Source organism: Rhinatrema bivittatum, chromosome 1 (genome assembly GCF_901001135.1).
Source record: "Rhinatrema bivittatum chromosome 1, aRhiBiv1.1, whole genome shotgun sequence".
NCBI classification, from domain to species: domain Eukaryota; kingdom Metazoa; phylum Chordata; class Amphibia; order Gymnophiona; family Rhinatrematidae; genus Rhinatrema; species Rhinatrema bivittatum.
This window is the reverse complement of record NC_042615.1, coordinates 622908111-622935826: the sequence shown is the minus strand read 5'-3', so window position 1 is coordinate 622935826 and position 27716 is coordinate 622908111. Positions and strand designations below refer to the sequence as shown.

General features: G+C 47.6%; 1 protein-coding gene across 2 annotated transcripts in view; it reads right to left on the bottom strand.

Moving 5' to 3' along the window:
- The window catches only part of CAMK4 (calcium/calmodulin dependent protein kinase IV), a 618142-nt gene that overhangs the window by 149891 nt on the left and 440535 nt on the right, over nt 1–27716 (bottom strand). For both annotated transcript variants that reach the window (XM_029571711.1, XM_029571716.1), the window contains one exon: nt 12617–12689. In XM_029571711.1, the coding sequence (XP_029427571.1) occupies nt 12617–12689 (73 nt within the window). The remainder of the gene's footprint in view (nt 1–12616; nt 12690–27716) is intronic.

The following is a 27716-nucleotide window of genomic DNA, read 5'->3' as shown; positions in this document are numbered from 1 at the left end:
TTTTACACGGGGGTTTCGGATCCCGTGTTCGGGGGGGGGACCAGTGGGTGGGGGGTTGTGTTGTCCTTCGGTGACCCGTTTGTCTCACGTAGTGCGGGCTAAATTGCAGGCGGAGATTGATTTGGGTCGTATCGCGGGTCCTTTTGCGGAGCCCCCGTTTCCGGACTTGGTGCTTTCACCATTGGCGGTGGTGCCTAAACGGGAGCCGGGTAAGTATCGTTTGATTCATAACTTGTCCTTTCCTGAAGGGGGCTCTGTGAACGACGCTATTCCCAAGGAATTGTGCGGGGTGCGTTATGCTTCATTCGATTCGGCCGTCCGGGTGATTTTCCGTTGTGGCCAGGGTGCGCTGCTGGCAAAGGTTGACATCGAGGCGGCTTTCCGATTGTTGCCCGTAGATCCTGAGAATTTTCGTTTGTTGGGTTTTCGTTTCCAGCGGGGCTTTTATTTTGATATGTGCATGCCAATGGGTTGCTCCATAGCATGCGCTTATTTTGAGGCGTTTAGCTCCTTTTTGCATTGGGTGGTGGAGTGCCGCTCGGGGTCTTCAAACATCGTTCATTATTTAGATGATTTTCTGCTGGTGGGTGCTGCGGACACGGACGCATGTGCGGAGTTGTTGCACTGTTTCCAGGCGGTCGCTCTGGAATTTGGGATTCCTCTTGCGGGGGACAAGACGGAAGGGCCTTGCACTACTTTGGTGTTTTTGGGGATTGAGGTGGACTCGGTCGCGATGGAGTCGCGTTTGCCCCTGGAGAAGGTTGAGCGTTTGCGGGGTCTGGTGAGCTCCGCGTTGCGTCGGCCCAAGTTAATGCTTGTCGAGCTGCAATCGCTGGTGGGGAGTCTCAATTTTGCGTGTCGGGTGATTCCGATGGGTCGGGTTTTTCTGAGACGGTTGACTAGGGCCACGGCGGGGGTGGGGAAGAAGCATTACAGGGTTCGTGTGACCAGCTCGATGAAGGAAGATTTGCTGGTGTGGGATCGGTTTTTGGTTGGGTTTAACGGGATTGCGTTCTGGCAGGAGGATCCGCTGTCCAACCACGACCTGGAGTTGTTTACGGACGCGGCGGGCTCTTTCGGTTTTGGTGCCTACTTTCATGGGGCGTGGTGCGCGGCGGCGTGGCCGGAGGATTGGGTGGTGTCTGGTACTACAAGGAATATTACGTTCCTTGAGCTTTTCCCGATTGTGGTTGCCTTGCACATTTGGGGGGATAGTTTGAGAGACAAGAGGGTTGTGTTTTGGTGTGATAACATGGGAGTGGTGGAGGTTATCAATCGGCGGGCTGCTAGGTGCCTCCGGGTGTCTGACTTGTTGAGGGAGTTGGTGCTGCGTTGTATGTCGTGCAATGTGACAGTTTGGGCCCGTCATGTGCCGGGGGTTGCTAACGGTGTGGCTGACTCTCTTTCTCGTTTCCAGTGGGAGCGATTTCGAGAGTTGGCCCCGGATGCGGATCCTTCCGGAGCAGTGGTACCGTCTTTCCTCTGGAGCTTGGGTTCCCCGAAGCCTGGAGAATGCTGCGGGCTTCACTAGCCCCTTCAACGTGGGCAAGTTACGTGGGAGGTGCTCGGAAGGTTTCGGTTGTGTTGTCTGCGGCGGGATGGGGTGGGGGCCCTGTTTCGGATGTTGCCCTTCTTCGCTTCCTGGAGCACAGTAAGGCGGCCGGCTTCTCTAGAGCGGCGGTGGCTCGGCAGTTGTCTGGTTTTTCCTTCTTTATGAGGGCGCATGGCTGGGGTTTTCCTTCGGGAAGGTTTGTGGTTCGGCGTGTGTTGGCCGGTTGGGCTAAGGCGGTGGGCAGGAGAGTAGACAAACGTCTCCCGATCACGCATGATATTTTGTTGCGATTGCTGGCTGCGTTGCCGAGTATATGTTTTTCTTGTTACGAAACGGGTCTTTTCCGAGTGGCGTTTGTTTTTGCCTTTTTCGGGGCTTTTCGGATTAGCGAGTTGGTGGCTCGGTCCGCAACCAGTGCGGATTTTCCGGGTTTATTGGCCAGGCATGTGACGGTTACTAATCGTTCGGTGTCCATTTGTATCCCGCAGTCCAAGACGGATCAGCAGGGTAAGGGGTTGTCTGTGGTGTTGTGTGCTGTGCCGGGATTGCCATCGTGCCCGGTGAACAACGCGGTGCATTATTGCCGGGGGCTGGCGTCGGGGCCGGCGCAGTTTTTGATTCATGAGAACCTGCGCCCGCTGACTAAGTATCAGTTTGAGGTGGTTCTGCGTTCGGCGTTGTCGTCATTGGGCTTGGATGTTGGTCGTTTTGGGACCCATTCGTTTCGGATTGGGGCAGCGACTGCCGCGGACTCCGCTGGCTTGTCCGGGGAGGTGATTCGTAGGATTGGGCGGTGGCGTTCGGACTCGTTCCGCAGTTATGTGCGTCCGGGTCAGGGGCAGTTTTGAACGGGTCTAACTCTGTTTTTCCTTCCAGGTGCGGAGTCTGCAGGACATGCTGGGTGGATCCTTGGGCACTCTTTCACCTATTGGGCGCACAGGCATGCCTGCGGACGGCCATACGGGCCGCATCTGGACTTACAGACGCGGGGGGTTGCTTTGCACTGGTTGGGGCGTCGGGGTATGGTGTGGGCCGAGCTGCTTCCTTGCGTGCGGGAGGGTTTGGAGCGGCTCGGTGCCCCTAGGGCGTTGGTAATTCATTTGGGAGGGAATGACTGGGGCAAAATGACGGGACGGCAGTTCATCAGTATGGTCCGTCAGGATCTGATGTTGGTATCTCTGCTGTTGCCGTCCACTGTTTTGCTTTGGTCGGATATTATCGCCAGGCCGGCTGAATTGGATAAGGTAATTTGGCGCAGGAGCAGATCCAAGGCGAACCAGCAAATTGGCTCGTGGCTGGTTTTCCGGGGCGGGCGGCATATTAAGTATGATTGGTCTTGGGGGACGGCCACGGGACTTTTTGGCAAGGATGGAGTACATCTGTCCTTTATCGGAATGGACTTATTCCTTAATTCAATTCAGGAGGCCTTGGAGACGGTATTTCCCTTGTAGTTGGGCCGCATCTTTGGGGGGCACGGGACATGTATGCCCGTGTCTGTGGCGGATGGCCCGAGCCGGTACAGCTTGTATAGCATAATGAGTAAGATGGAATTATGTGGTAATTAATGAACGGTGGACAACTGGGATAGTTGTCGGATGTGGATTCCTTGCTCGTCAGTGGCGGGAGTCCCCTGGTCTGGCTCCTTGCTCGTCAGTGGCGGGAGTCCCCTGGCCTGGCCCCTTGCTCGTCAGCGGCGGGGGCCGCCGGGTTGGCTCCTTGCTGGCAGATGGCGGGGGCCGGAACCCGGGAAGGGTCGAGGAACGAGCCGTATGGCTGGCGGGGGATCGTCCTGCTAGAGGAGTGGCGGACGATGGTCGGAGATGTTGTTAAAATGTTATGTTAATTCAATGGCTCGGACCTCCAAGTTATTAAAGCTGCGGCCCAGTTAACCCAAAGTTTGTTGTCAGTTGCATTTATTCAAGGTGTGAACGGGGGTGGATGCGAACGAGCGATGTCCTGGATGCCTGCATTATAGCACTGGGCAGTTATCTAAGAATCTGAGGATGACTTTAAATTAGAACACAGCTGAGCCTCAAAGTATTCTGGCTCACGTTGAACCCGCTATAATAAGGCACACTGACCTTAGTGCAGGGTTTAATCTGCATTTTAGCATGGATTTTTCAAGGCTAACTTCTCCCTGGCATTTAACAGGGTTTTGTGCACGAAAAAAAAAATCCACACTAAATGTGAGTTAAAATCCACGCTGATTAGAGAAAATATATGCAGATTCCCCTGTTAATCAAGGTATGTCCCATCTTTGACCTACTGTTCAGCTGGAGGTGCCCACCCAAGAAAGCTTATGTTTTGATTTGCCTCAAATACTTACTGTCAAGAAAATGCAAGGCACTGTTACTTGGCCAAGTTTGGTATAACATGTCCAAGAGCAGAGGATCGATATAATTTGAAATTGCTTCAGAGAGCAAACAAATAACATGACAAACTTAGCAATGCAGAGTGGTACATTAAAGAACACACTGCTTCGGGCACGTTTTTTTTAAGACTGGAAACAACTCCTGGGTCCGAGGTAGAGTAAAAGTTAATTCACATTTCTGGTGATCGGTGTTATTCTATTGCTGTGCCCTGCAAGGCAGAGTGTAGTTGCTTCTACCACACTGGGCACAGCAACAGAATAACATCGATCACCAGAAAAGGGAGTTAACTTTTACTCCACCTTGGGCCCAGGAATTAAGTTTCCAGTGTGAAGAAAATGTGTCTTAAAAAGCCTTCTCTTTAACAGTGCATTTGGTTGTCTCTCTACGAATCAATTACAAACGATATTGATCCTCTGCTCGTGGACATGTTATACCAGGCTTGGTCAAGATAACAGTGCCTTGCATTTTCTTTGACAGGAAGCATTTAAGTTAAAGAAAAGTGTAAGCTGTCTGAGGTGGGCACCTACACCGGGTCAAAATGCCAAAGATGGGATGCACTGCACCAAAGTAGAGATATTGTTCAGCTGTAGGGTAGATGCTCACCCCCAGAAAGTTTGCGCTTTGATTTTACTTGCCATGCCTGGTCAAAATGGCTTTGCAAGCGAGACTGTGGCCAAGCCGGGATGCAGAGCATCACGGCACACATTGTTCCACTGTAGGTACCTTACCCAGAGAGCTTACATTTTGATTCTCGCCCCGGGCCCCAACAATCCTCAGGCCACTTCTGATGGTACTTCCAGTAGCCCAATGCTCCTCCTAACAGCAGAATTAAGACCATATCAGTCCTCACACAGAAGAAAGATGTCTCATTGGTTAAAGTGACCATATAACACCAGATATCAGCAGACAGGTTGATGCAGTCCAGAGTTTTCATTGCTGTCTCAAAGATGGTCATGTTAGTAATCTTGGTTTTCTGGAAAAGAAAACCTCTGACTGTAGTTGTCCATCCCACAGAGATTATATTTGATTTAACTTAAATGTCTCCTGTAACCATATGTCTTATTTGTTGGAAGATGTGATTACCTACAAGTACCCACACCCCAGAGAGCTTACACTTTTATTAAACGTGCTACTCCTTGCCAAAATGGTCTTGCAGGCAAGACTGTGCCCAAGTCAGGATGCACAGCATTAAAGTGCACACTGTTTAGCTGTAGGTGCCCATCTCAGAGAATTTACACTTCGATTTTACTAGCCATGCCTTGCCAAAGTGGCCTGGCATGCGAGATTGGTGCTGTGTATCCTGATATTGGGCACAATCTCGCATGCCAGGCCATTTTGGCAAGGCATGGCTAGTAAATGGAAACATAAGCTTTCTGGGGTGGGCACCTATTGAGGGTCACATTTCCAACCATTTCCAGCATCTGCCTCATTGTACAACTTTTTTCACCACACTTTTCTACATTACTCAAGTTTTAGCATGGATTTTCAACTTTATTCATATTTTTAACGCTGCTTTTTGGTATAGTGCATTTTTTAAATGCCTGTTCCATTTGCATGCCATTGGCTTACTGCATCCCATGTTAACATGCGAGTGAATGAAAATCCACACTAAATATTAGTGTGGGTTTTAATCCTCGTTTTATTACATTAGCATCATTAGATATTAATTTTATATTGTGAAACTGAGCCCATCTGTAATTGTAGAAAAGTAGTTATAGAATAAGGGCTCATGAATCGGGGATAACACGAGAGAGATATCATCACAGAAAGAGTGGCAGGTTCATGAAACAGTCTACCAGTGAAGGTGGTTTGTGCAAAATTGGAACTGAAACTTAAAAAGGCATTGGGCAATACAGAGAATCCTAAGTGGTGAGCAGTGTTTGACATGGGGCAGTAGAAACCAGTACTCTGTACCAGTGCTTCTCTGTCCTCCTATGGCCCAGATGTGAGGAAGAAGAAGAGCTGCAATAGGAGGAGGAAAGGAGGATATGAACCCTAATCCTTTATCCCCCAGCTCCAGCAGTCACAAGAAGAGAGGAGAGGGATCCTGAGGTACTCCATACCTATTACCATCTCCTTATCCCATGAGGAATAGGCCAAGAGTAGAGTTGATATAGGAGTATAAATAAAATATAAATATATGCAAGAAAACTTTTATTATCTGACATCCAAGGAGAATGGGGGTGCCGCTTTATCAAATATGCCAAATATCTAAGAGCCCACTGCTTCATGCTTTAGCCCTTCCTTCCCTGGCAGCAGCTTGCAGGGAATAGGAGAGGAAGGGGTGAGGTTAGATTGGACCGAGCACAGAACAGAGAAGAGCTTCTCTCTTTCTGTCACTTCTCCCTTCTCCCCTCCGGTCCCTTGCAGGAAACAGCAGGGGAGACTAACCCATCCCTTCTATCATTCCTTCCCCCCCCCCCCCCCATACACATAGTAAAAATTTGTATCCTATCATTAAAATCATCCATTGTACCTGAAGACTGGAGGATAGCAAATGTAACCCCAATATTTAAAAAGGGCTCCAGGGGTGATCCAGGAAACTTCAGACCAGTTAGCCTGACTTCAGTGCCAGGAAAAATAGTGGAAAGTGTTCTAAACATCAAAATCACAGAACATATAGAAAGACATGGTTTAATGGAACAAAGTCAGCATGGCTTTACCCAAGGCAAGTCTTGCCTCACAAACCTGCTTCACTTTTTTGAAGGAGTTAATAAACATGTGGATAAAGGTGAACCGGTAGATATAGTATACTTGGATTTTCAGAAGGCATTTGACAAAGTTCCTCATGAGAGGCTTCTAGTAGGGATGTGCATCGGGCTTCGGACGATATTTTCAAAATCATCAGAAATCGGGGACTCCCCCAAAATGATAGGAAAACCCCCATGATATTGATCGTGGGGGTTCTCTTATTGTTTTGGGGGAGGGTGGGAAAAACGGCACACAAAAATAACCCTTAAACCCACCCTGACTCTTTAAAACGAATCCCTTAGCTTCCCCCACCCTCCTGACCCCCCCAAAAAACTTTTTACAGGTACCTGTGGTCCAGTGGGGGTCCCTGGAGCGATCTTCCACTCCCGGGCCGTCGGCTGCCACTAATCAAAATGGCGCCGATGGCCCTTTGCCCTTACCATGTGACAGGGTATCCGTGCCATTGGCCAGACCCTTTCACATGGTAGGAGCACTGGATGGCCGTCGCCATCTTGTGCTCCTACCATGTGACAGGGGCTGACCAATGGCACCGGTAGCCCCTGTGACATAGTAAGGGCAAAGGCTATCGGCACTATTTTGAATACTGGCAGCCGACGGTCCGAGTGCAAGTCTGAAAGCAAGGTGCTTCTGTGAGAGTGTAATGTGTATGTGAGACAGGGAGGGTGCTTCTGTATGTGTGTGGTGTATATGTGAGTCAGGGAGGGTGCTTCTGTGCGTCAATGTGTGTGTGTGAGAGAGATGGAGCATGTTTTTGGCTGGCATGTGTGTGATTGAGCCTGTTTGTAAGTGAGATTGAACATGTGTGTGATTGAAAGCCTGTGTGTAAGTAAGAGAGAGCGAGAGCATTGTGTGATTGAGAGAGACTGGCCAGAGAGGTGATGTGTGTATGTGTGAGAAAGACTGATCAGGGAGATGACTTGTGTGTGTGTGTGTGTGTGTGTGTGTGTGTGTGTGTGTGTGTATGTGTGTGTGTATGTGTGTGTGTGTGTGTGTGTGTGAGAGACTGGTTGGGGAGATGATTGGTGTGTGAGAGACAGAAACTGGTCCTGAGGGTGTAACTGGTGTGTGTGTGAGAGATAGAGAGAAGAGACTGGTTGTGGTCCCTAAGGAAGAGAACCAGCATCTACTGCTGCTTCTGGTGTGGCCTGCAAGGGAAAGAAGTAGGAGAACTGCTGGAGAGGGTAAGTAAAGGTGGCTTTTTAAGTTCATTTTTCTTGATTGATTACCATTTGTATTATTGGGTAGTATGTGATATGTCTGCTGTTTGAAATATTTTATTGGTGTTTGGTAAAGCTTTCAAAATTTGCATGAGTCTTTAATTATTGGATATTCTATTCATCAGCTGTTTTGAAATTATTTTATTTGTATGATTTTATAATTATGATTAATGATTTATATATCTTTATTTTATTGATTTGTTTCACGAGAAATAGTGACATTTTTGTTTTTCCATTGTTACACTATATAGTCTGGCGTGATGCATTTTACAGTTCAGATTTGTCTGCACATTTCTATTTATACTTTATGTGGCTTTATTCTGTATTTGGTGAGGGTTTGTGTTCTGCATGCAAAGACTGAGATGAAGCATTCTTTTAGCATGTGGTTTTCTGTAGTGATCTGTAGTAGCTTGGCCTGTTCTGTTTTCCTGATAGGAGGTGTATTGATATTTTAGATTCTGGTGTAATATTTTTGGTATTCTTTCTCATAGGTAGGGTTGTTATTCTTTGAGTGTTGGCAGATAGTACTGTGTTGATACGGGAGGACCATGCCGAAATATATCATAATAGGTATGATGCCATATGAATTCCAAGATGCAAAATTTTCTTGTTTGCATTACAACAGTGCATGAAATTATCACAACAACTTGTATATTAATTTTACCTCACAATGTCATTTTTTTATGTGTAATGTATTTTTATTGAGTGAAATCAAAAGTATAAGAAAACACGCATGTAAATGCATAATTTAAAATTGTGTATGGGGAGGGGGCGCCAGACTGTAAGGTTTGCCTAGGGTGCCTAATACCCTTGCACCGGCCCTGGGTGGGGCATACATTAAAGCTCCACCTGTTTTGTCCAAACAGTCAAAACAACTTTTCAGAAGGCCGAAGGTGCATTCTATGACACAGCAGATAGCACATGAGGCCTTTTTGTACCTTGCCTCTGCTGGCGTGTTGGGAATGGCAATAGGGGTAAGAAGCCAGGGCCTGCAACCATACCCTGAATCTCCTGTGCCAATGAGAGACCAAACAAATGAATGATGCATTGTCACTTGCAGATGTGACTGCCAAACCACAGCATCCAGTAAGACTGTATAAGGTAGCCTGTACCTTTGCTGAGCCTTAAAGGGTGATTAGCATGCCTTTCATAATGTTGTTGGCCACTATATGTGCAGGCTACCTATAGGCTAAAGGAACTCATCTTTTCATGAGTACTAAATCAGATGTACCTCCCAACCCAGCAAAGGCTAGTAGTGCATAGCTGGCTGCCAATGTTGCACAGATACATAAGAGGTGACACACCTATTTTAGCAGCAAACGTCGTACTTCATGCTATGCATGCGAATGTGGCAGCTCCGCAGTCTGTCCTCCATAGAAACCCATTATTGAGCCCACACACAGGGAATATGGCAACCCACCAACATGCATAAGATACTGGTTGTGGAACTGGTGTGTCAGGCTATACAGAAACAATGTGCAACAATCTTCCAGATGCCTCAGTAACAGCCCAGACATGATGGTATTGTGCCAGCGGTGTGGATGAGTGAAGCTAGAGATTAACCAGTGACATTGTAAGACCTCACAAGGGTAGGTTAGGAACGGGGCCTTTTGGATAATGTAGACATGCTAAGTGTATAGTGGTTGCTTACTCAGCAATCTATACGTCATGTGCATTGTTTGCCCTGACTCAATTTGGCAGCCTGTGAAACATGGGAACAAAAAGGCATGGCCTGGGCATTGACGATTATACAAAGATAAGTGTGTTTTTTTACTTTAGACTCTCTATGTAAACACTGTTTTTTGGAAAGACTGCTCTAGTAGGGACCTTTGACAAAAAATGAAATAAACATACAAAAGGGAATAAATAATAACCAAAAGAAGTTGGAGTTCCCAAGGTTTGGGCAAAGCTCTTTATTTGAAAAATAACCATAATATAATTAAATTAAATCAGACTTATGAGTAAAAGCAGAATGTGATTCATACATTCTGGGTACTTGAAGGTCCTACAAAAAGAAAAAGAAAAAAAGAATATAAAGTATGATAATTTAGGTATGGCTAATTAGTTAAAATACTACTGGGAGACCTGTGTTTGTTGCTGGGCCAATGGCCACCATACATGGCTACAAGGTACTTGACAGGCCACCAATCAAGTCCTCGCCCACATCCACTCCCTATTTTGGTGCCATTATGCACATAAGCATAGGCACACATGTAATTTACAAAGAAAAGTGTGTCTTACTTACAAGGCAGCCATCACCATACAGGCCAGCCTCAAAATTGTCAAAGAGGCCCGACTGCCAACTATAAAGGAATCGTGGGCGGCTCCGGTGTACGTGGCCACCACGTCCAGGATGCGCATTCCAGCGACACAGACCACTTGGACGTTGATGGATTGTATTGTAAGAGCTTTCTGTTACAGTACATCTCCTCCCTCTGATGGGGTGGAATGATGGCCACATGAGTGCAGTCAATAGCTCCGACAACATTGGGAAAGTCTGCGAAGGCATAGAAACCTCTCTTCAAGTCCATCAACTCCTGACGGTTGTGAGGAAATTTGATGTAGCGATTAATGCAGTCAGTGACTGCTTCGATGGCCTGGTCGAGACAGCGTGATAAAGTGATTTGGGACATCCCCCTCCCGCCTCGACACCTACTGTGGTTTGGTAGGAGCCAGTTGCCATAGAATGGAGGGCTGCCAAGAGTTTGGTGAGGCTGGGGACAGCGTGGGACCTTTGGGTGACTGGATCCAGAACCCCTTGGAGGTCTTCATATAATTCCTGGATTGCCCGAGAGCTGAGGCGATACCTGCTAAACATAAAGTCCTCTAGCATGCCCAACAAGGAGGTGCATGGAGGAAATTTACTCTCCCTGTATCTCCAGCACTGTGGCCACCTGCGTGCCAAATGCTGGAACGAGCCCTGAGCCGGCGGTACCACAGCTTCTGCCTGCGGTGCTGGTACTTCCATGAGACTAAAGTGACCTTGGCTGTTCTTCACATTGTTTTTCTTCCATAAATTCTGAAATGCCCATGCCCTGCCCAAATCACGCCCACACCTCTCCCCTTTTTCATAAAAACATTTTTGTGCATGTACCAGGAGATATGCACATATGCGGGCACCTTTTAAAATCTGCACGATGTGCACTGGCCCAACTTCTATGTATATTTCCCAGCTTTGGTGTGTGCCGGGCTTTTAAAATTCACGCCAAAGTGTTTTTTTCTGTATGTAAATATGCACTGCACACACATCCTTCCAAAAATGAATGCAAACAAAACTTTTCCTTCTTTTCAAAGGCACTATTGATTTGGTTTGTTCCCTTTTGGAACAAACAGAAAATAACTTTTTCATTTAGTTTCAAATGAATGCACATCCCTAGCAAGGGTGCTGGACTGCTCTCTAGTGATCTTTCATCGACAGATAAACCACCTGTCGATGAAAGATCACCAGTTCATAAGTATAAGAATTCCCGATTGCTATCTCTCCCGACGCAGCCGTTGTGGCGAAACACAGAGTCCATGTCGGGGGACAATATTTAAATGCACTCTTTCGAACATTTCTTGAAACAGAGGAGTTATCATTGGAATAAAGAAATGAATTATCTTTAAAATTGTAAGGACGGACTGTGATTTGCTTCGCACTCTCTTTTCCTGGATTGATGAGATATTGAGTGTGGATTGACTCTCCACTTTGCAGCCTTGGCGTGTGCCCTAGTGACCATGCCACCCATCCTGGTACCTGCCTCCAATTATACCTGAAGGTATGGAAAAGCCCTTCTGCTGCTGCTCCCGGCTGGTTGAACTCATCACCTCTCCCTGACAACTTGATGTAGCTATATCGCTACCCCTTGCAAGTCAATTTTGTTGTCTGCCTTTTTTGATCCAGTACTGTTCTAGGAAAAATGGGTTTATATGTTTCCATAAAGAAACCAAAATCTGTCTCAGGCATGCTTAACTTCTGTTATAGTCTTTGCTGCTAGGCTATTTCAGGCATTCATCATCCTCTTATTAGTGACATATTCACTAGAAAAGCTTATAACATTTGTAATTTCTATGAATAAACCTTAAGACACATGAATGCACATCCATAATGTGAAAGGTTTAATGAGACCCTATGCAGTTTTTAGGGGCAGGTTTAGGTTTTAAGCAAAAGCAAGGCAAAAAGCATGAAAGTCCATTCGCCTGAGCAATTTTTAAACAGTTTATCTTTTGCCAAAAGGATTTAATTTCCTGCAGAAAAATTTGCACAACAAAAAATGAAAGCATGCAAAAAAAGAATGGTAAGATTTTTGCTCAGTTCCTAGAGCATTTTTAGCAAAATTCCCTCAGAGCTTTTGATAGAAACTTTGTTTGCATAGTTTTTATTTTCTGTTGCATTTTATGCCTTCCTGAAGTTGCAGAAAATTAAGTCTCTGGGAAAAAATATGGGCTATTTGAAACCTGTGCAAAGATTCTTTAGAGGTAGTACTTTTCGGCCTTACTTTTTCCTCAAACCCTTTGGCAGAGGATTTTGCTGAAGGTAATCAAGCAAGCAATGACTCCGACCAGGAGCAGTTATTGATATTCATCGCTCTGGTCGATTTCGTTCAAGCTGTCAGAGTATACTTGATAGTTTAATAAATAAAAACGTTGCCTGAGCTACACAAGTGAAGACTCCCACAGACTTAGTATGAAAGGCCAAGAGCCATCTTTATACCTGCAAGCATCTAGTAATTACTCTGTAAAGGTGAAAGATCTTCAGGCATTGAGCCTGTGATATTACTTACAGCAACTGCCTCTAGGATTTGCTTGACAGCATCAGCAGCATCACGCTCACTGTAATATCCTTTTTCCACAATCCTGCAAAAGAAACCAAGAAAGGCTGCTCAGGTTTCCAGATTAAAAGGCCCAGACCATAATAGGGAAAAATCTTCACGCAACATTCAGCAAAATGTAATCAAATTTAGACACTGCTGGAATGAAAATAGACGATTTGTAATGCCTAGCACTTGGTCTACTCACACACAACCTCTCCATTTACATGATAAAATGGGTTCTATGATTTGAAAATTATTTGAATTTCAGAGAGTGATTCATTTCTAAAAATCGGATTATGGTGTATCAAAGATTTTGATTGGCAGAAATACATTTCAAGATGTGCTGAATTACAACGTGCTCTAATGCATCTTCAGAAAGACATGGAGTCATTCATTTGTAAGCAGTCAGCTATGACTGGCATAAAAGAATGATAATGTACTTTCTTCAGGATGCTTCTGGAGGATACTCAGGTATCAGTGTGTTTTTGTATGGGTGGAATGAAGAATCAGCATTTAAGATTGCTTTTATAAATCTTAAATATCACATTGTGATATTTAAGATTTATAAAAGCAATCTTAAATGTTAAATCACAATACCTATTATTCAGGAAACGAGCTAAAAATATAAAAATTCCCAGAAAATTTGACGGAATTTGCAAATTTAGAGGTTCATTTATCAAAATGCGTTAGGGCGTTATCGCATGTATTAGAGCTCTTACATCTGCAATAACATTGTAATGCCCGCAATAAATACTGCATAGCAAAATGTGTATGCAAATTTAAAATTAGTAGTCAAATAACAGGAGTTTGGGCGAAGTAAATGGAAATGAGGACTGGTTAACATTGCATGTGATAAAGTAACACCCACTATCACGGAATCTAACTACACCTTTATTCTGTGCATTTTGTCTGTGATAGCTGTGCATTACGGCTGAAAGGGGATTTAATGCAAATCCCAGTGAGAGAGAGAGAGAGAGAGCCTCTGTGAAGGGTCACGTATAATTGAACTTTTTATACCACTGTAAGAAGGGGCATTATGAACTTGGGGTGAGGTTTGTGAAGTGGGATGGGTTCTGGGGGGCAATTTTACATGCACCATCATACGTACGAACAGCACAGTTACCATCAGTGAAGATTTAATGTGATTTGGAGGCATGAAAGGTAAAATAAAAGTAGAATGTTCCATGTTCTCTCTACCTAACTTGATGCTTTCTCTACCTAGCTGCAATCAAGGTAGGTAGAGAGTGAAGTGTACAAATCTACTCTTCTTTTACCTTTTATCTCTCCAAATCACATTAATTCTTCACTGATGGTAACTGTGACATTCGTACATATAACTGTGCAAGTAAAATTGCCCCCCCCCCCCCAATTTCATCCCGCATTACTAGTGACCCTTCTTACAGTGGTATAAATAGTTAACTTTTTAGTGGTCCTGTACAGATGTGCTCTCTCTCTCTCTCTCTTTCTCCTCTCTCTTAGCCTCACCACACCCCTTTTTTTTTTTTGTAACAGATGCTATTTTTGCTCATTTATAGCAAAAAGATGAATCTAGGCCTTAGAGAGTTAACTGGTGCAGACCTCAAATATTCTAGTTCTCTTTACTGCAACTCAAGAAGCCAAAATAAAAAAAAAATGCATCACATTCTCAATAAAATCTTGAGAAGATTGTTTGAAGCTAAAAACTGAAGGATTTCCTTAGAAGCATCCAGAAAGCTTTTCAGATGTTGACTAATTCCTGTACACAGTGCAATATTGAGAGAATTTAGTGTTCTGCACTGAAACCAATGGAGCAGTTGTTGCGCTGGAGGTGGACCCTTGGCCTGGTGCAGGATTGGTATGGCCCTCTGTTCGGACCCAAAGAGCGCCTGCCACCAGGAGACGGAGCACACAAGGAGACAGAGGCTAGCTGGAGCTTCACCAATAACAGTCCGGGGTTTCCACAGGTTGAGCCCTTGGGTACCCGGACCGCCTGGACTTAGGTGGGCCTCCAGTGGTCTCCCAGAGAAGTATCAGAGAGGTGTGCCCACCACGAGCAAGGGTGCATGGCTGATGCAGAGCGAGTGGACTAGGTCAGAACCGGAAGCTCCAGAGACCTCGGGAAGGCAACAGTTCAGAGAGGTCCTCTGGAAGAGCCACAAGGAAGCCGCTGTTGTTATCCAAGTACATAGGCCCAAAGGTCATCAGGGGCCAGAAGAGAGTGTCCGAGTGAAGCACAAGGGTCAATGCCAAAATATCAGTCCAAGAGAGGTCAGCCAAAGCGGAGGTCAATACCAGAGTCAGTCTGTGAGTATTCGTTGCAAGCGAGGGTCGGTTCCAGGCGGCAGACAGAAGAGTGGTCAGGCAGGCAGTGGTCAGTTCCAGGCGGCAGGCAGAAGAATGGTCATGCAGGCAGTGGTCAGTTCCAGGCGGCAGGCAGAAGAATGGTCATGCAGGCAGTGGTCTGTTCCAGGCAGCAGGCAGAAGAATGGTCAGGCAGGCAGTGGTCAGTTCCAGGTGGCAGGCAGAAGAATGGTCAGGCAGGCAGAGGTCAGTACTAAGAACTCAATCCGGATAGGTACTACCTGAGAAGGATACAGAAGCAGGAGACACTGGAAAGGGAGACGCTGGAACAGAAGATGCAGGAACAGGAAACACTGGAACAGGAGACACTTGGAACATGAAGGCAAACTCATTACACAATACTGTGTCGACCCAATTGCAGTTAGGATCTGCTCCTCCAGAGGGGAGGAACTAGCAACCTGTTATGATATGCTCCTACAGAGGGGAGGAGTTAGCAATCTGTTATAATATGCTCTACCAGAGGGAGGAGTTAACCATCTGTTAGGATCTGCTATGCTGATGAGAGGTGCAAGCAGATGAGAGTTAGCAATCTGTTGTGCTCAGCTTCTGAAGTGGAAGGAGTGAGCACTCTAATGTAAATAGGTGAATCCTTGGGCCGATGGCAGATGACAGCGCCCTCAGGAGGATATCCTGAGAGGGACCACCGGCTAGGCTTGAGTATGGAGACAGACACAGATAGTTCTTTATTATACAGGTTAGTAGAACCACCAGAGGTAGCAGTAGTGAGCTGATGTGCCCGGCAGGACTGAAGTCCCTCAGATACTGGAACTGTGATCCCAGGGTTGCTGAGCTGTAGAGAGACTATAGATAGTAAGTAGACAGGGTACGCTGTATACATAGCCAGTAGTAGATGACACACTCACATAGATTCTTCAGAAGGCTCAGTAGCTGGAAAGAGTTAGGCCCTCGAGGAGCGAGTACCTGGTTCCAGGGAAAGCTCTGAGAGAGCGATGTTAACTCACAATTGTCTGTATCTGTAATGGCTTCCAGGCAGTAGAGAATCTTCAGTGTATTCAAGAACATAGGCCCTTGAGGAGCGAGTACCGGTTCCTGTTTTAGCAATCTGAAATCAAGAAACGAGAGTGAGGCCCCTGAGGAGCGGGTACCCCTGGTAAGTCCGAGGAGGCAGAGTAGCGTAGAGAGAAGCGGGTCCAGATGAATCCCCGCAATCAATCCTTGCTAACTCAAATCGTAAGCGTAAGTGAAGACCTTTTATGTTGGAAGTGGATGACGTCAATACAGGGGGACACCCCTGAGTTTTGTGTCCTTGCTGGTACATACTTCGGAGCGCGCGCGCGCCCTACGTCATCAGGAACATGAAGGATCCGCAGCGTTGAGCTGGTCTGGGGACGCCGGGGAGAAGTGGCATGGAGACGCCATGGCAGCAAGCTGTCCATCAGACCCGGAGGGAGTCGCCACAGAGGTAGAGAGGGTGGAGCGAGGGCGAAGAGCAGCCATGAGCGCAACAATTGCCAAGGCAGGGATCAGGGGTTTCAGCTCTGCCTTATATATGGAAAGCTGATGACATCATCGGGGTGCGCCTCCCGGAGGTTTCCCACACTGGGCCCTTTAAGAATGGTGAGGTTGGCCATGCTCATGCCTAGGGGCGGGCCGAGCCAGCCGAGGATGCAGAGCCCAGATGGGAGCTCCGCTGTGAGGCCTGTAGCAATGGAGACGCCAAGAGAGGCCGCAGTGAGCGACAGGTACGCCGGGGGTTAGCAGCAGCGGGTAAGCCTGCACTAGTGGATGGTAATGCCAGGTGAGCAGGCCTGGTCGCAGCACCCACGCAGTTGGGACGCACAACAGTACCCCCCCTTCTAGGCCTCCCCCTTACTGGCTTAGGTTTCTCTGGATGGTCCCTGTGGAAGTTGTAGATATGAAGAGAGGGTTCCTAGGAGTTCTCCTCTGGGCCGAAACCCTCCCATGACAGGAGGTACTCCCAATGGCCTCTATGGTGCCGGACATCTAGAACGTCTTTTACCTGTAGGGTGTTCTCGGGCTCAGCAGCAAGTTGTGTAGGCGAAGGAGGCTTTTGAGAAGGCCAGGACAAGACCAAAGGTTTCAACAGCGACACGTGGAACATGTTGTGGATTCCAAGAGAGGCAGGGAGTTGCAACTGATAGGTGACTGCACCAATGCGTCGAAGAATTGGAAAAGGCCTTATAAATCTGGGGGCTAGTCGTTGAGATGGTAGGCGCAAGCGAATGTGCTTTTTACTAAGCCAGACTTTCTGACCTGTCAGAAGAGTGGTGCGGATCGGTGATGGATGTCGGTAAAACGCTTGGCTCACTCGGCTGCTTGGTTGAGTGTCTCCTTTACTTGGATCCAAAGTCTATGTATTGTCTGTGCTGTAGAATGAGCTGCCGGTGAAGGTACAGTGAGTGGAACCGGTAGGGGTAGGCGTGGTTGGTGGCCAAAGACTACCGTAAACGGTGAGACATCCGTGGCAGAGGCAATGTGAGTGTTGTGGGATAATTCTGCCCAAGGCAGGAGGTCAGACCAATTATCTTGTTGGTTATTGGCGTATGACCGTAGAAACAATTTTAAAGAGCAATTCGTCCTCTCGGCTTGGCCATTAGCAAACTGAGGACCTCAGTCAGAGACAATTTCCTTTGATAGTCCATACAGGCGAAAAATGTGGGTCAGGAAGAGTTTAGCTAGTTCTGGAGCTGAAGGAAGACCAGGCAGAGGGACAAAGTGGGCCATCTTTGAGAAATGATCAATGATTACCCAGATGACAGTATTACCTTTGGAAGGTGGTAGATCCTAGGGATGTGAATCGTTTTTTGACGATTTAAAATATCGTCCGATATATTTTAAATCGTCAAAAATCGTTAGGGCCACGATACAATACCAATTCCCCCGATTTATCGTCAAAAAATCGTAAATCGGGGGAAGGGGGAGGGCAGGAAAACCGGCACACTAAAACCCCCTAAAACCCACCCCCGACCCTTTAAATTAAATCCCCCACCCTCCCCAAATGCCTTAAATTACCTGGGGGTCCAGCGGCACACTAAAACACCCTAAAACCCACCCCCGGCACACTAAAACCCACCCCGACCCTTTAAATTAAATCCCCCACCCCAAATGCCTTAAATTACCTGGGGGTCCGTAGCGGCGGTCCGTAGCTTAAATTACCCCCGGGTCCGTAGCTAAATCTGGGGAAGGGGGAGAGCAGGAAATCCGGCACACTAAATCGTGGTGTCTTCAGCCGGCGCCATTTTGCAAAATGGCCGCCGCAAAATGGCGGCGGCCATAGACCAATACGATTCGACGCAGGAGGTCGTTCCGGACCCCCGCTGGACTTTTGGCAAGTCTTGTGGGGGTCAGGAGGCCCCCCCCAAGCTGGCCAAAAGTTCCTGGGGGTCCAGCGGGGGCCCTGGAGCGATCTCCTGCCGCGAATCGTTTCCGTACGGAACATGGCGCCGGCAGGAGATCGACTGCAGGAGGTCGTTCAGCAAGGAGGTCGTTCAGCGAGGAACCCTCGTTTCCGTACGGAAACGATTCACGGCAGGAGATCGCTCCAGGGCCCCCGCTGGACCCCCAGGAAATTTTGGCCAGCTTGGGGGGGCCTCCTGACCCCCACAAGACTTGCCAAAAGTCCAGCGGGGGTCCGGAACGACCTCCTGCGTCGAATCGTATTGGTCTATGGCCGCCGCCATTTTGTGGTGGCCATTTTGCAAAATGGCGCCGGCTGAAGACACCACGATTTAGTGTGCCGGATTTCCTGCTCTCCCCCTTCCCCAGATTTAGCTACGGACCCGGGGGTAATTTAAGCTACGGACCGCCGCTACGGACCCCCAGGTAATTTAAGGCATTTGGGATGGGGGATTTAATTAATTTATTTATTTATTTAGCAGTTTTCTATACCGACCTTCATAGTAGATAACCATATCGGATCGGTTTACATTTTAACAAAGGGTAAAACTGAGGTAACAATTCTGGTAAATAATAGATAACAAAGGAAAAGGAATAAGTCAAAGTTACAATCAACAAGGTATGGAAAACTTGGAGGCTTAAAGACAAGCTGGAAGGAAGATAGAGGCAGGTAGAATAAATATAACATGATACGAATAATTTAACGGGTTAGAGCATATGCTTTAACCAGGAAATGCCAGTGTCCATTGTTCAGGAGGAAGTGTGTCAAGGTCCTTGTAAGAAGTGAGGCTCAAACTAGTGATTATCCGGTGGATCTGGGAAGGCTTGGTGAAAGAGCCACGTCTTTAGTCTTTTTCTGAAGGTTAAGAGGCAGGGTTCCAATCTGAGATTTGCTGGGATATTGTTCCAGATAGCTGGGCCTGCAATTGAAAAAGCTCTGTCTTTGGTCGTAGAGAGGCGAGTGGCTTTAGTAGGGGGAAATTTCAGAGTGCCTTTGTGGATATCTCTCGTTGGTCTGTTAGAGGAGTGGAGTTTGAAAGGGATATCCAGGTCGAGTTGGAGTTGCTGATGGATGGTTTTGTGTATTAGGGTAATAGATTTGTACAGGATTCTGAAATTTACTGGTAACCAATGTAGGTTTCTGAGGACGGGGGAGATGTGTTCACCGCGGCTGGTGTTGGTCAGCAGTCTCGCTGCCGCATTTTGTAACATCTGCAGTGGTTTGGTGGTAGATTTAGGGAGGCCTAGAAAGAGGGCACTGCAGTAATCTATTTTGGCGAACAGAAGAGCCTGGAGGACTGTCCTGAAGTCTTGGAAAAATAAGAGTGGTCTCAGTCGTTTCAAAACCTGTAGTCTGAAGAAACTGTCTTTGGTAGTTGTGTTGACCATTTTTTTAAGGTTTAGACGATTGTCTATTATTACCCCAAGGTCTCTAACGTGCGTACAGGTGATGTGAGCATTGTGCAGTGAAGGTGGAGGAAGATTGTTTTCATTTGAAGAGATGAAGAGAAGTTCCGTCTTTGAGGCGTTGAGGACCAAGTTTAAGCTGTTGAGTAGATTAGTAATGGATAGAAGACAGTTATTCCAGTAGGTGAGAGCTTTTGAGATGGATTCTGATATTGGGATTAGAATCTGTACATCATCTGCGTACAGATAGTGAATTAGGTTGAGGTCTGTCAGTAGTTGGCAGAGGGGGAGGAGGTATATATTAAAGAGGGTTGGAGATAAGGAGGATCCTTGTGGTACGCCGAGGGAAGATTTTGTTAGAGGTGACTCCTTGTTATTGATTTTGACTTTAAAAGTCCTATTGCTGAGAAAGGACCTGAACCAGTTGTGGGCTGATCCAGAGATGCCGATATCCTCAAGGCGATCCAGGAGGATGGTGTGGTTGACTGTGTCAAATGCCGCCGAAATGTCTAACAGAACTAATAAGAAGGAATGTCCTTTGTCTAATCCCATTATAATATGGTCTGTAAGCGAAATGAGGAGGGTCTCCGTGTTGCGTGATTTCCGGAAGCGATATTGCGAGGGGTATAGGATCTTATGGTCCTCTAGATATTCTGAAAGCTGGGTGTTTACCAGTTTCTCTGTAAGTTTGGCAACGAATGGTAGATTGGAGATGGGTCTAAAGTTGGCTAGTACATTAGGGTCTAGATTGTGTTTCTTGAGGAGGGGCTTAAAAGAAGCAGTTTTTAGGCTGTCTGGGTAGCTTCCTTGAGTTAGAAGGCTGTTAATAATATTTGTTAGAGGTCCTGAGATCGTGTCTGGAATAAGCAGCAGGAGTCTTGATGGGATATTATCAGCCGGATGACTAGATGGTTTCTGTCTTTTTAGAATGGATTCAATCTCTTTGGTGGAGATTAATTCGAAGCTGTCCAACCTAGGTTTAGCGAACAAATTGAAATTCTCATCTGATTTGAGAGGTGTTGTATTAGGAGGAAGGAGGGCGAGAGTATTTAGGATCTTCAGTTGAAAAAATGAGGCGAGTTCATTAGCCTTGGATAGAGCTTGTTCGTCTGGAATAGGTGGCGGGGTTGATTTAGTTATTTGTGTTACGTAAGCAAATAGGGCCTGGGCGTCATACTGGTAGTGGTGTATTTTGTTGGCGTAATATTCCTTTTTTTTTGTAGTATGCAGGTCCTATAGCGATGTAAGAAACCCTTGTATGCTGAAAGGGTAGTTGAGTTGGGGGTTTTTCGCCATCTATTTTCTTTATGGCGTAAGTCCTGTTTCATCTGTTTTAGTTCGGTGCTGAACCAAGGTTGATTCCCCCTTTTTTTTGGATTGATTGTTTTGGAGGTTATTGGGCACCATTTGTTTGCGACTGCTTCAGTAATTGTTTGCCAGGAAGATAGGGCTGAGTCGGGATTAGACAGGTCCAGGTTGGAGAGTTCCTTGGAGAGCTGCTCGCTGAGTATATCAGATGGACATGATTTCCTGAATTGAATGGTGGAAAGGTGCGGAGAGGTGCGAGTCTGTTTGTATGTGGAGAAGGATGATTCTATCAAGAAATGATCTGACCAAGGGATTGGGGTACATGTGGGATCAACCGTGCATGTGAATTTAGAGTTAATGAATATTAAATCCAGGATGTGACCAGCTTTGTGTGTGGGGCTGTTGATAGTCTGAGAGAATCCCATAGCAGTGAGGGTGGTGAGGAAGGCTTCGCAGTTCGCAGATCGCGGTATAGCGTCTGTATGGAGGTTGAAATCACCCATAATCATAGTTGGTAGGTCTAAGTTAATATGTTTTGCTATGGATTCTATGAGGGGTGAAGGGTCGGTTTCTAAAACTCCAGGAGGAGCGTAGACTAACAGAATTTGTATAAGTTTTGACTTGACTAATCCTAGTTCCAATTTGGATTCAGTCTTGATGGTGTGAGCGGTCAGTCTGAGTTCTTTCTTGGAGGCTAGAAGAAGTCCGCCTCCTCTTTTTTTGTGTCTATGGAAGGTGAAGATGTCATATGACTGGATAGGTAGTTGGTTGGTTAAGGCAATGTCCGAGTTTTTTAACCAGGTTTCTGTGATGGCACAGATGTCTGGGTTGGAGTCCAGGAGGTAATCATTGAGGATGTGTGTCTTTTTAGTTAAAGATTGTGCATTGAGGAGTGTTACTGAGAGTAGCGTGAGGCCTAGAAGTTGGTTCAAAGGAGACGTCATGATTGGAATAATTCTTTTTTGTAAGACGTTTGTGGAGTTAGGTAAGGAGATTCTCCTCTGGTTGTAGATGATTGGGATGTTGTGTGTGAACATGATGAATGAGGTTCCGGAAGAGGTTTAGTCTGAGCAATATTTGATTGTGACTGGATACAACTGGTGAGAAGTCTGTATGAAGAAGAGATGTCTGTGGACGGATGAAAGAAGGTGTTTGTCTGAATGAAGGGCGGTTTGGATGATTGTTGAAAGGAAGTCTATAAGCTTGTTGGATTGATTGGAGGAGTGCTCAGTCCTCCTTAGGTATGGGTGGTTGTTTGATCAGGTGGTGGTAGAGCTCCACTTCTGGAGGTCACTAAGTTTGAGTGCTGAAGTTGAGTGCTGGGGTGAAATGCTGGGGCGAATCTTGGTTGAGAGCTGATGTTGAGTGCTGAGATTGGTATGAATGTTTAATGCTTGCTGGAGAGGCTGGATGAATGCTGGACGCTTGTTGAAAAGGCTGGGTGAATGCTGGACGCTTGTTGAAGAGGCTGGGTGAATGCTGGACGCTTGTTGAAGAGGCTGGATGAATGCTGGACGCTTGTTGGAGAGCTTGCTGGGGAGGTGGACTTTTATTCTATACTTCTGAAACGGTTAATCTGAATCTTTGCTGGCTGTTGCCTTTGTTGAAGATATCGGTTGTTCCATGGGTAAGGCTCTGGGCCTCCTGGGGGCTCTACGAAGGGGCGCGACAAAGAGGCAGGCCCCTTTGTCGCGCTCCTTCGGCGCGCGACGCTCGGCGCGCGGCGCCTAGCAGGGTATGATTTAAATCCCTGCCGGGCTCTCTCTGGTTGGCTGCCTTCTGTTTTGGGGCGGGCCTAGGCGCGTTTTTTTGTTTTCTTCTTTTTTTTCAGGTTTTCCTTCGCCGGAAACGGCCTCGGCGATCGCGGCTGGCGTCGGGGTCCCCCGGGTGGGGAGGCCGAACACTGACCTGACCTTCCCCCGGTGGGGCTCCGGCGCCGGTCGCGCAGGTCTTCAGTCGCCGCGTGGAGGAGAGAGAAGGGACAGAAGGCGCCTAGCAGGGTAGGATTTAAATCCCTGCCGGGCTCTCTCTGGTTGGCTGCCTTCTGTTTTGGGGCGGGCCTAGGCGCGTTTTTTTGTTTTCTTCTTTTTTTTCAGGTTTTCCTTCGCCGGAAACGGCCTCGGCGATCACGGCTGGCGTCGGGGTCCCCCGGGTGGGGAGGCCGAACACTGACCTGACCTTCCCCCGGTGGGGCTCTGGCGCCGGTCGCGCAGGTCTTCAGTCGCCGCGTGGAGGAGAGAGAAGGGACAGAAGGCGCCTAGCAGGGTAGGATTTAAATCCCTGCCGGGCTCTCTCTGGTTGGCTGCCTTCTGTTTTGGGGCGGGCCTAGGCGCGTTTTTTTGTTTTCTTCTTTTTTTTCAGGTTTTCCTTCGCCGGAAACGGCCTCGGCGATCGCGGCTGGCGTCGGGGTCCCCCGGGTGGGGAGGCCGAACACTGACCTGACCTTCCCCCGGTGGGGCTCCGGCGCCGGTCGCGCAGGTCTTCAGTCGCCGCGTGGAGGAGAGAGAAGGGACAGAAGGCGCCTAGCAGGGTAGGATTTAAATCCCTGCCGGGCTCTCTCTGGTTGGCTGCCTTCTGTTTTGGGGCGGGCCTAGGCGCGTTTTTTTTGTTTTCTTCTTTTTTTTTCAGGTTTTCCTTTGCCGGAAACGGCCTCGGCGATCGCGGCTGGCGTCGGGGTCCCCCGGGTGGGGAGGCCGAACACTGACCTGACCTTCCCCCGGTGGGGCTCCGGCGCCGGTCGCGCAGGTCTTCAGTCGCCACGTGGAGGAGAGAGAAGGGACAGAAGGCGCCTAGCAGGGTAGGATTTAAATCCCTGCCGGGCTCTCTCTGGTTGGCTGCCTTCTGTTTTGGGGCGGGCCTAGGCGCGTTTTTTTGTTTTCTTCTTTTTTTTCAGGCCCTCTAATTCCCCAGTAGGAGCTGGGTTCTTCTTCGTAAAGAAGAAGGATGGCAGCCTAAGACCCTGCATAGACTACAGAGGCTTGAATGCAGTGACTCATAAGGATCGCTATCCACTGCCGCTTATCAGCGAATTATTTGATCGTCTGCAGGGTCGGGGTGGGTTTTAGTGGGTCGGGGTGGGTTTTAGTGTGCCGGGGGTGGGTTTTAGGGTGTTTTAGTGTGCCGCTGGACCCCCAGGTAATTTAAGGCATTTGGGGAGGGTGGGGGATTTCATTTAAAGGGTCGGGGGTGGGTTTTAGGGGGTTTTAGTGTGCCGGTTCACGATTTTAACGATTTTAACGATACTCTAAACACCCAAACGGCGAAGATACGATTCCCTCCCCCTCCCAGCCGAAATCGATCGTTAAGACGATCGAGGACACGATTCACATCTCTAGTAGATCCACAATAAAGTCAGTAGCGAGGCTTAACCAGGGTGCAAGAAGAGGATGGAGGATGCCCCATGGGTGGCCAGTCAGAGGTTTCTGTTGTGCGCACACTGGACAGGAGTCCACATAGACGCGGGAGTCCTTTAACATGATAGGCCACCAATATTGCCTTCGAAGCATCTTGAGAGTCCGGGCTCGTCCGGGGTGACCAGCTAACTTGGAGTCATGTGCCCGGCAGAGCACGCGCTCACAGAGATGGCGGGGTACCACCGTCTTTCCGGCTGGTACCATGGTGGTCACTGCAATGGATATGCAGGCGGGGTCGATGATGTGCCTGGGAGTCTCGGGTGTATCCTCCGGCTTGACGGAGCGAGAAAATGCATCTGCCCGAAGGTTTTTAGTTGCTGGGCGATAGCGGAGCTCGAAGTTGAAGCATTCAAAATACATATCCCAGCAGGCTTGTCTGGGATTAAGTAATTGAGCCTCCTTTAGATGTTCTAGGTTCTTGTGGTCAGTAAATATGGTGAACTTGTGTTGTGCCCCTTCCAACCAAGGACGCCACTCCTGGAGGGCAAATTTCACTGCTAGGAGTTCCCAATCCCCTATAGTGTAATTTTGTTCCATGGGGGAGAATTTGTGTGAGAAGGAGCATGGTACTAAGGTTCCTTTAGTGGAGTATTGACTTAGAACCGCTCCGGCTCCGATGGCGGAAGCGTCAACTTCGACAATGAATGGCCGGTTAGGATCCGGATGGGTTAGACATGGGCCAGAATAGAAGGCTTCTTTCAAGGCATAGAATGCTGACTGGGCATTGGGACTCCACACTCGGTCGCATCCCTTCTTAGTCATGGCGGTAAGTGGAGCAGCTAGGGAGGAGTAGTTAGCGATAAAGTTTTGATAGTAGTTTGTAAATCCAAGGAATCTTTGCAGGGCACGGAGACCCACTGGTTGTGGCCAATCTCTGATATCCTGGAGTTTATCAAGGTCCATGGTGAAGCCACGGTTGGAAATGATGTATCCTAAAAATGGGAGACTGGTTTGTTTGAATATACATTTTTCCAATTTTGCATAGAGGTGATGGTCTCTGAGGCATTGGAGAACTGTTTGGATGTGTGCACGATGGGACTTTAGGTCTTTGGAGAATATTAGTATATCATCTAGATATACTACGACAAAGGAGTACAAAAGGTCCCGAAAGATCTCATTCATTAAGCATTGGAACACTGCTGGGGCATTGCAAAGCCCAAAGGGCATTACTATGTACTTATAGTGGATGTCCCTCGTATTGAAGGCGGTCTTCCATATGTCTTCTGGTTGGATTCGTACAAAGTTGTACGCCCATCGGAGGTCCAATTTCGTAAAGATTTGTGCACCCTGCAGACGATCAAATAATTCGCTGATAAGCGGCAGTGGATAGCGATCCTTATGAGTCACTGCATTCAAGCCTCTGTAGTCTATGCAGGGTCTTAGGCTGCCATCCTTCTTCTTTACGAAGAAGAACCCAGCTCCTACTGGGGAATTAGAGGGCCTGATGAACCCTTTATCTAAGTTCTCTTTGATATAGTCAGACATGGCTTGTGCTTCAGGAAGTGATAGAGGATAAGTTCAGCCTTTAGGAGGCATGGATCCAGGTAGTAAGTCTATGGGACAGTTAAATTCTAGAAGTGGTGATAAGATGTCAGCGTTAGTCTTGGAGAAGACGTCCTTGAAGTCTGAGTAGGGGACAGGTAGTCCAGGAAGGGTTGTGGTGTTGAGCACGGTCACGGATGGGGACACTTGGCGTAAACAGCGATTCTGACATTGAGGGCCCCACTGGGTTAGTTGTAAAGACTGCCAGTCAAAGTGTGGTGCATGTAACTGGAGACAGGGAAGCCCAAGGACTACCGGGTGCGTAGACCATCTTAGGACCAGAAAGGAGGTCTCTTCGTCATGAAGAGTTCCAACGGTGAGGCAAATAGTCATGGAACATTGAATAATACGACCAGGGAGGTGTTCCCCCTGGATTGAGGCAATACGGAGAGGTACTGCTAGTGGTTGGGTCTGTATCTGAAGGATTTTTATGACATCTTCCATGATGAAGTTGCCACTTGCCCCAGTGTCTATAAGGGCAGTGGTAGCGAAGGATCGTGTCTCCCCTAGGAGGGAGATAGGGAGTAATAGTTGAGGGCCAGAAACAGTAGCGCCCAAGCTCGGGACCCCCACCGGGCTCAGGCTTTGGAGTTTCCCAGACGCACGGGGCAGGTTTGAAGAAGGTGTCCGGAACGGGATAGAAGGTAAGGTGTCCGGATGGGATAGAAGGTAAGGTTTGTCTTTTTGCGGATGACACTAAGATCTGCAACAGAGTGGACACGCCGGAAGGAGTGGAGAGAATGAGATGGGATTTAAGGAAACTGGAAGAGTGGTCAAAGATATGGCAGCTGAGATTCAATGCCAAGAAGTGCAAAGTCATGCATATGGGGAGTGGAAATCCGAATGAACTGTATTCGATGGGGGGGGAAAGGCTGATGTGCACGGAGCAGGAGAGAGACCTTGGGGTGATAGTGTCTAATGATATGAAGTCTGCGAAACAATGCGACAAGGCGATAGCAAAAGCCAGGAGAATGCTGGGATGCATAGAGAGAGGAATATCGAGTAAGAAAAGGGAAGTGATTATCCCCTTGTACAGGTCCTTGGTGAGGCCTCTCCTGGAGTACTGTGTTCAGTTCTGGAGACCGTATCTACAAAGAGACAAGGACAAGATGGAAGCGGTACAGAGAAGGTCGACCAGGAAGGTGGAGGGTCTCCATAGGATGACATATGAGGAGAGATTGAAGAATCTAAATATGTACTCCCTGGAGGAAAGGAGGAGCAGGGGTGATATGATTCAGACTTTCAGATACTTGAAAAACTTTAATGATCCAAAGACGACGACAACAAACCTTTTCTGTCAGAAAAAAATCAGCAGAACCAGAGGTCACGAGCTGAGGCTCCAGGGAGGAAGACTAAGAACCAATGTCAGGAAGTATTTCTTCACGGAAAGGGTGGTGGATGCCTGGAATGCCCTTCCGGAGGAAGTGGTGAAGTCTAAAACTGTGAACGACTTCAAAGGGGCATGGGATAAACACTGTGGATCCATCAAGTCTAGAGGGCGTGACTAAAGTGGAGGCAGCAAAACACTGCACGGAGCGGCAGTAGCCACAGCGGCATTCAAACACTGCACGGAGCAACAGTAGCCACAGAGGCATTCACGGAGCTGGATGCCAGGGGCCAGTAGTTGGTGTTCCACCTTCACGGAGCGGAAGGATGGAGGGCTGCTATCTCAAAAATAAATA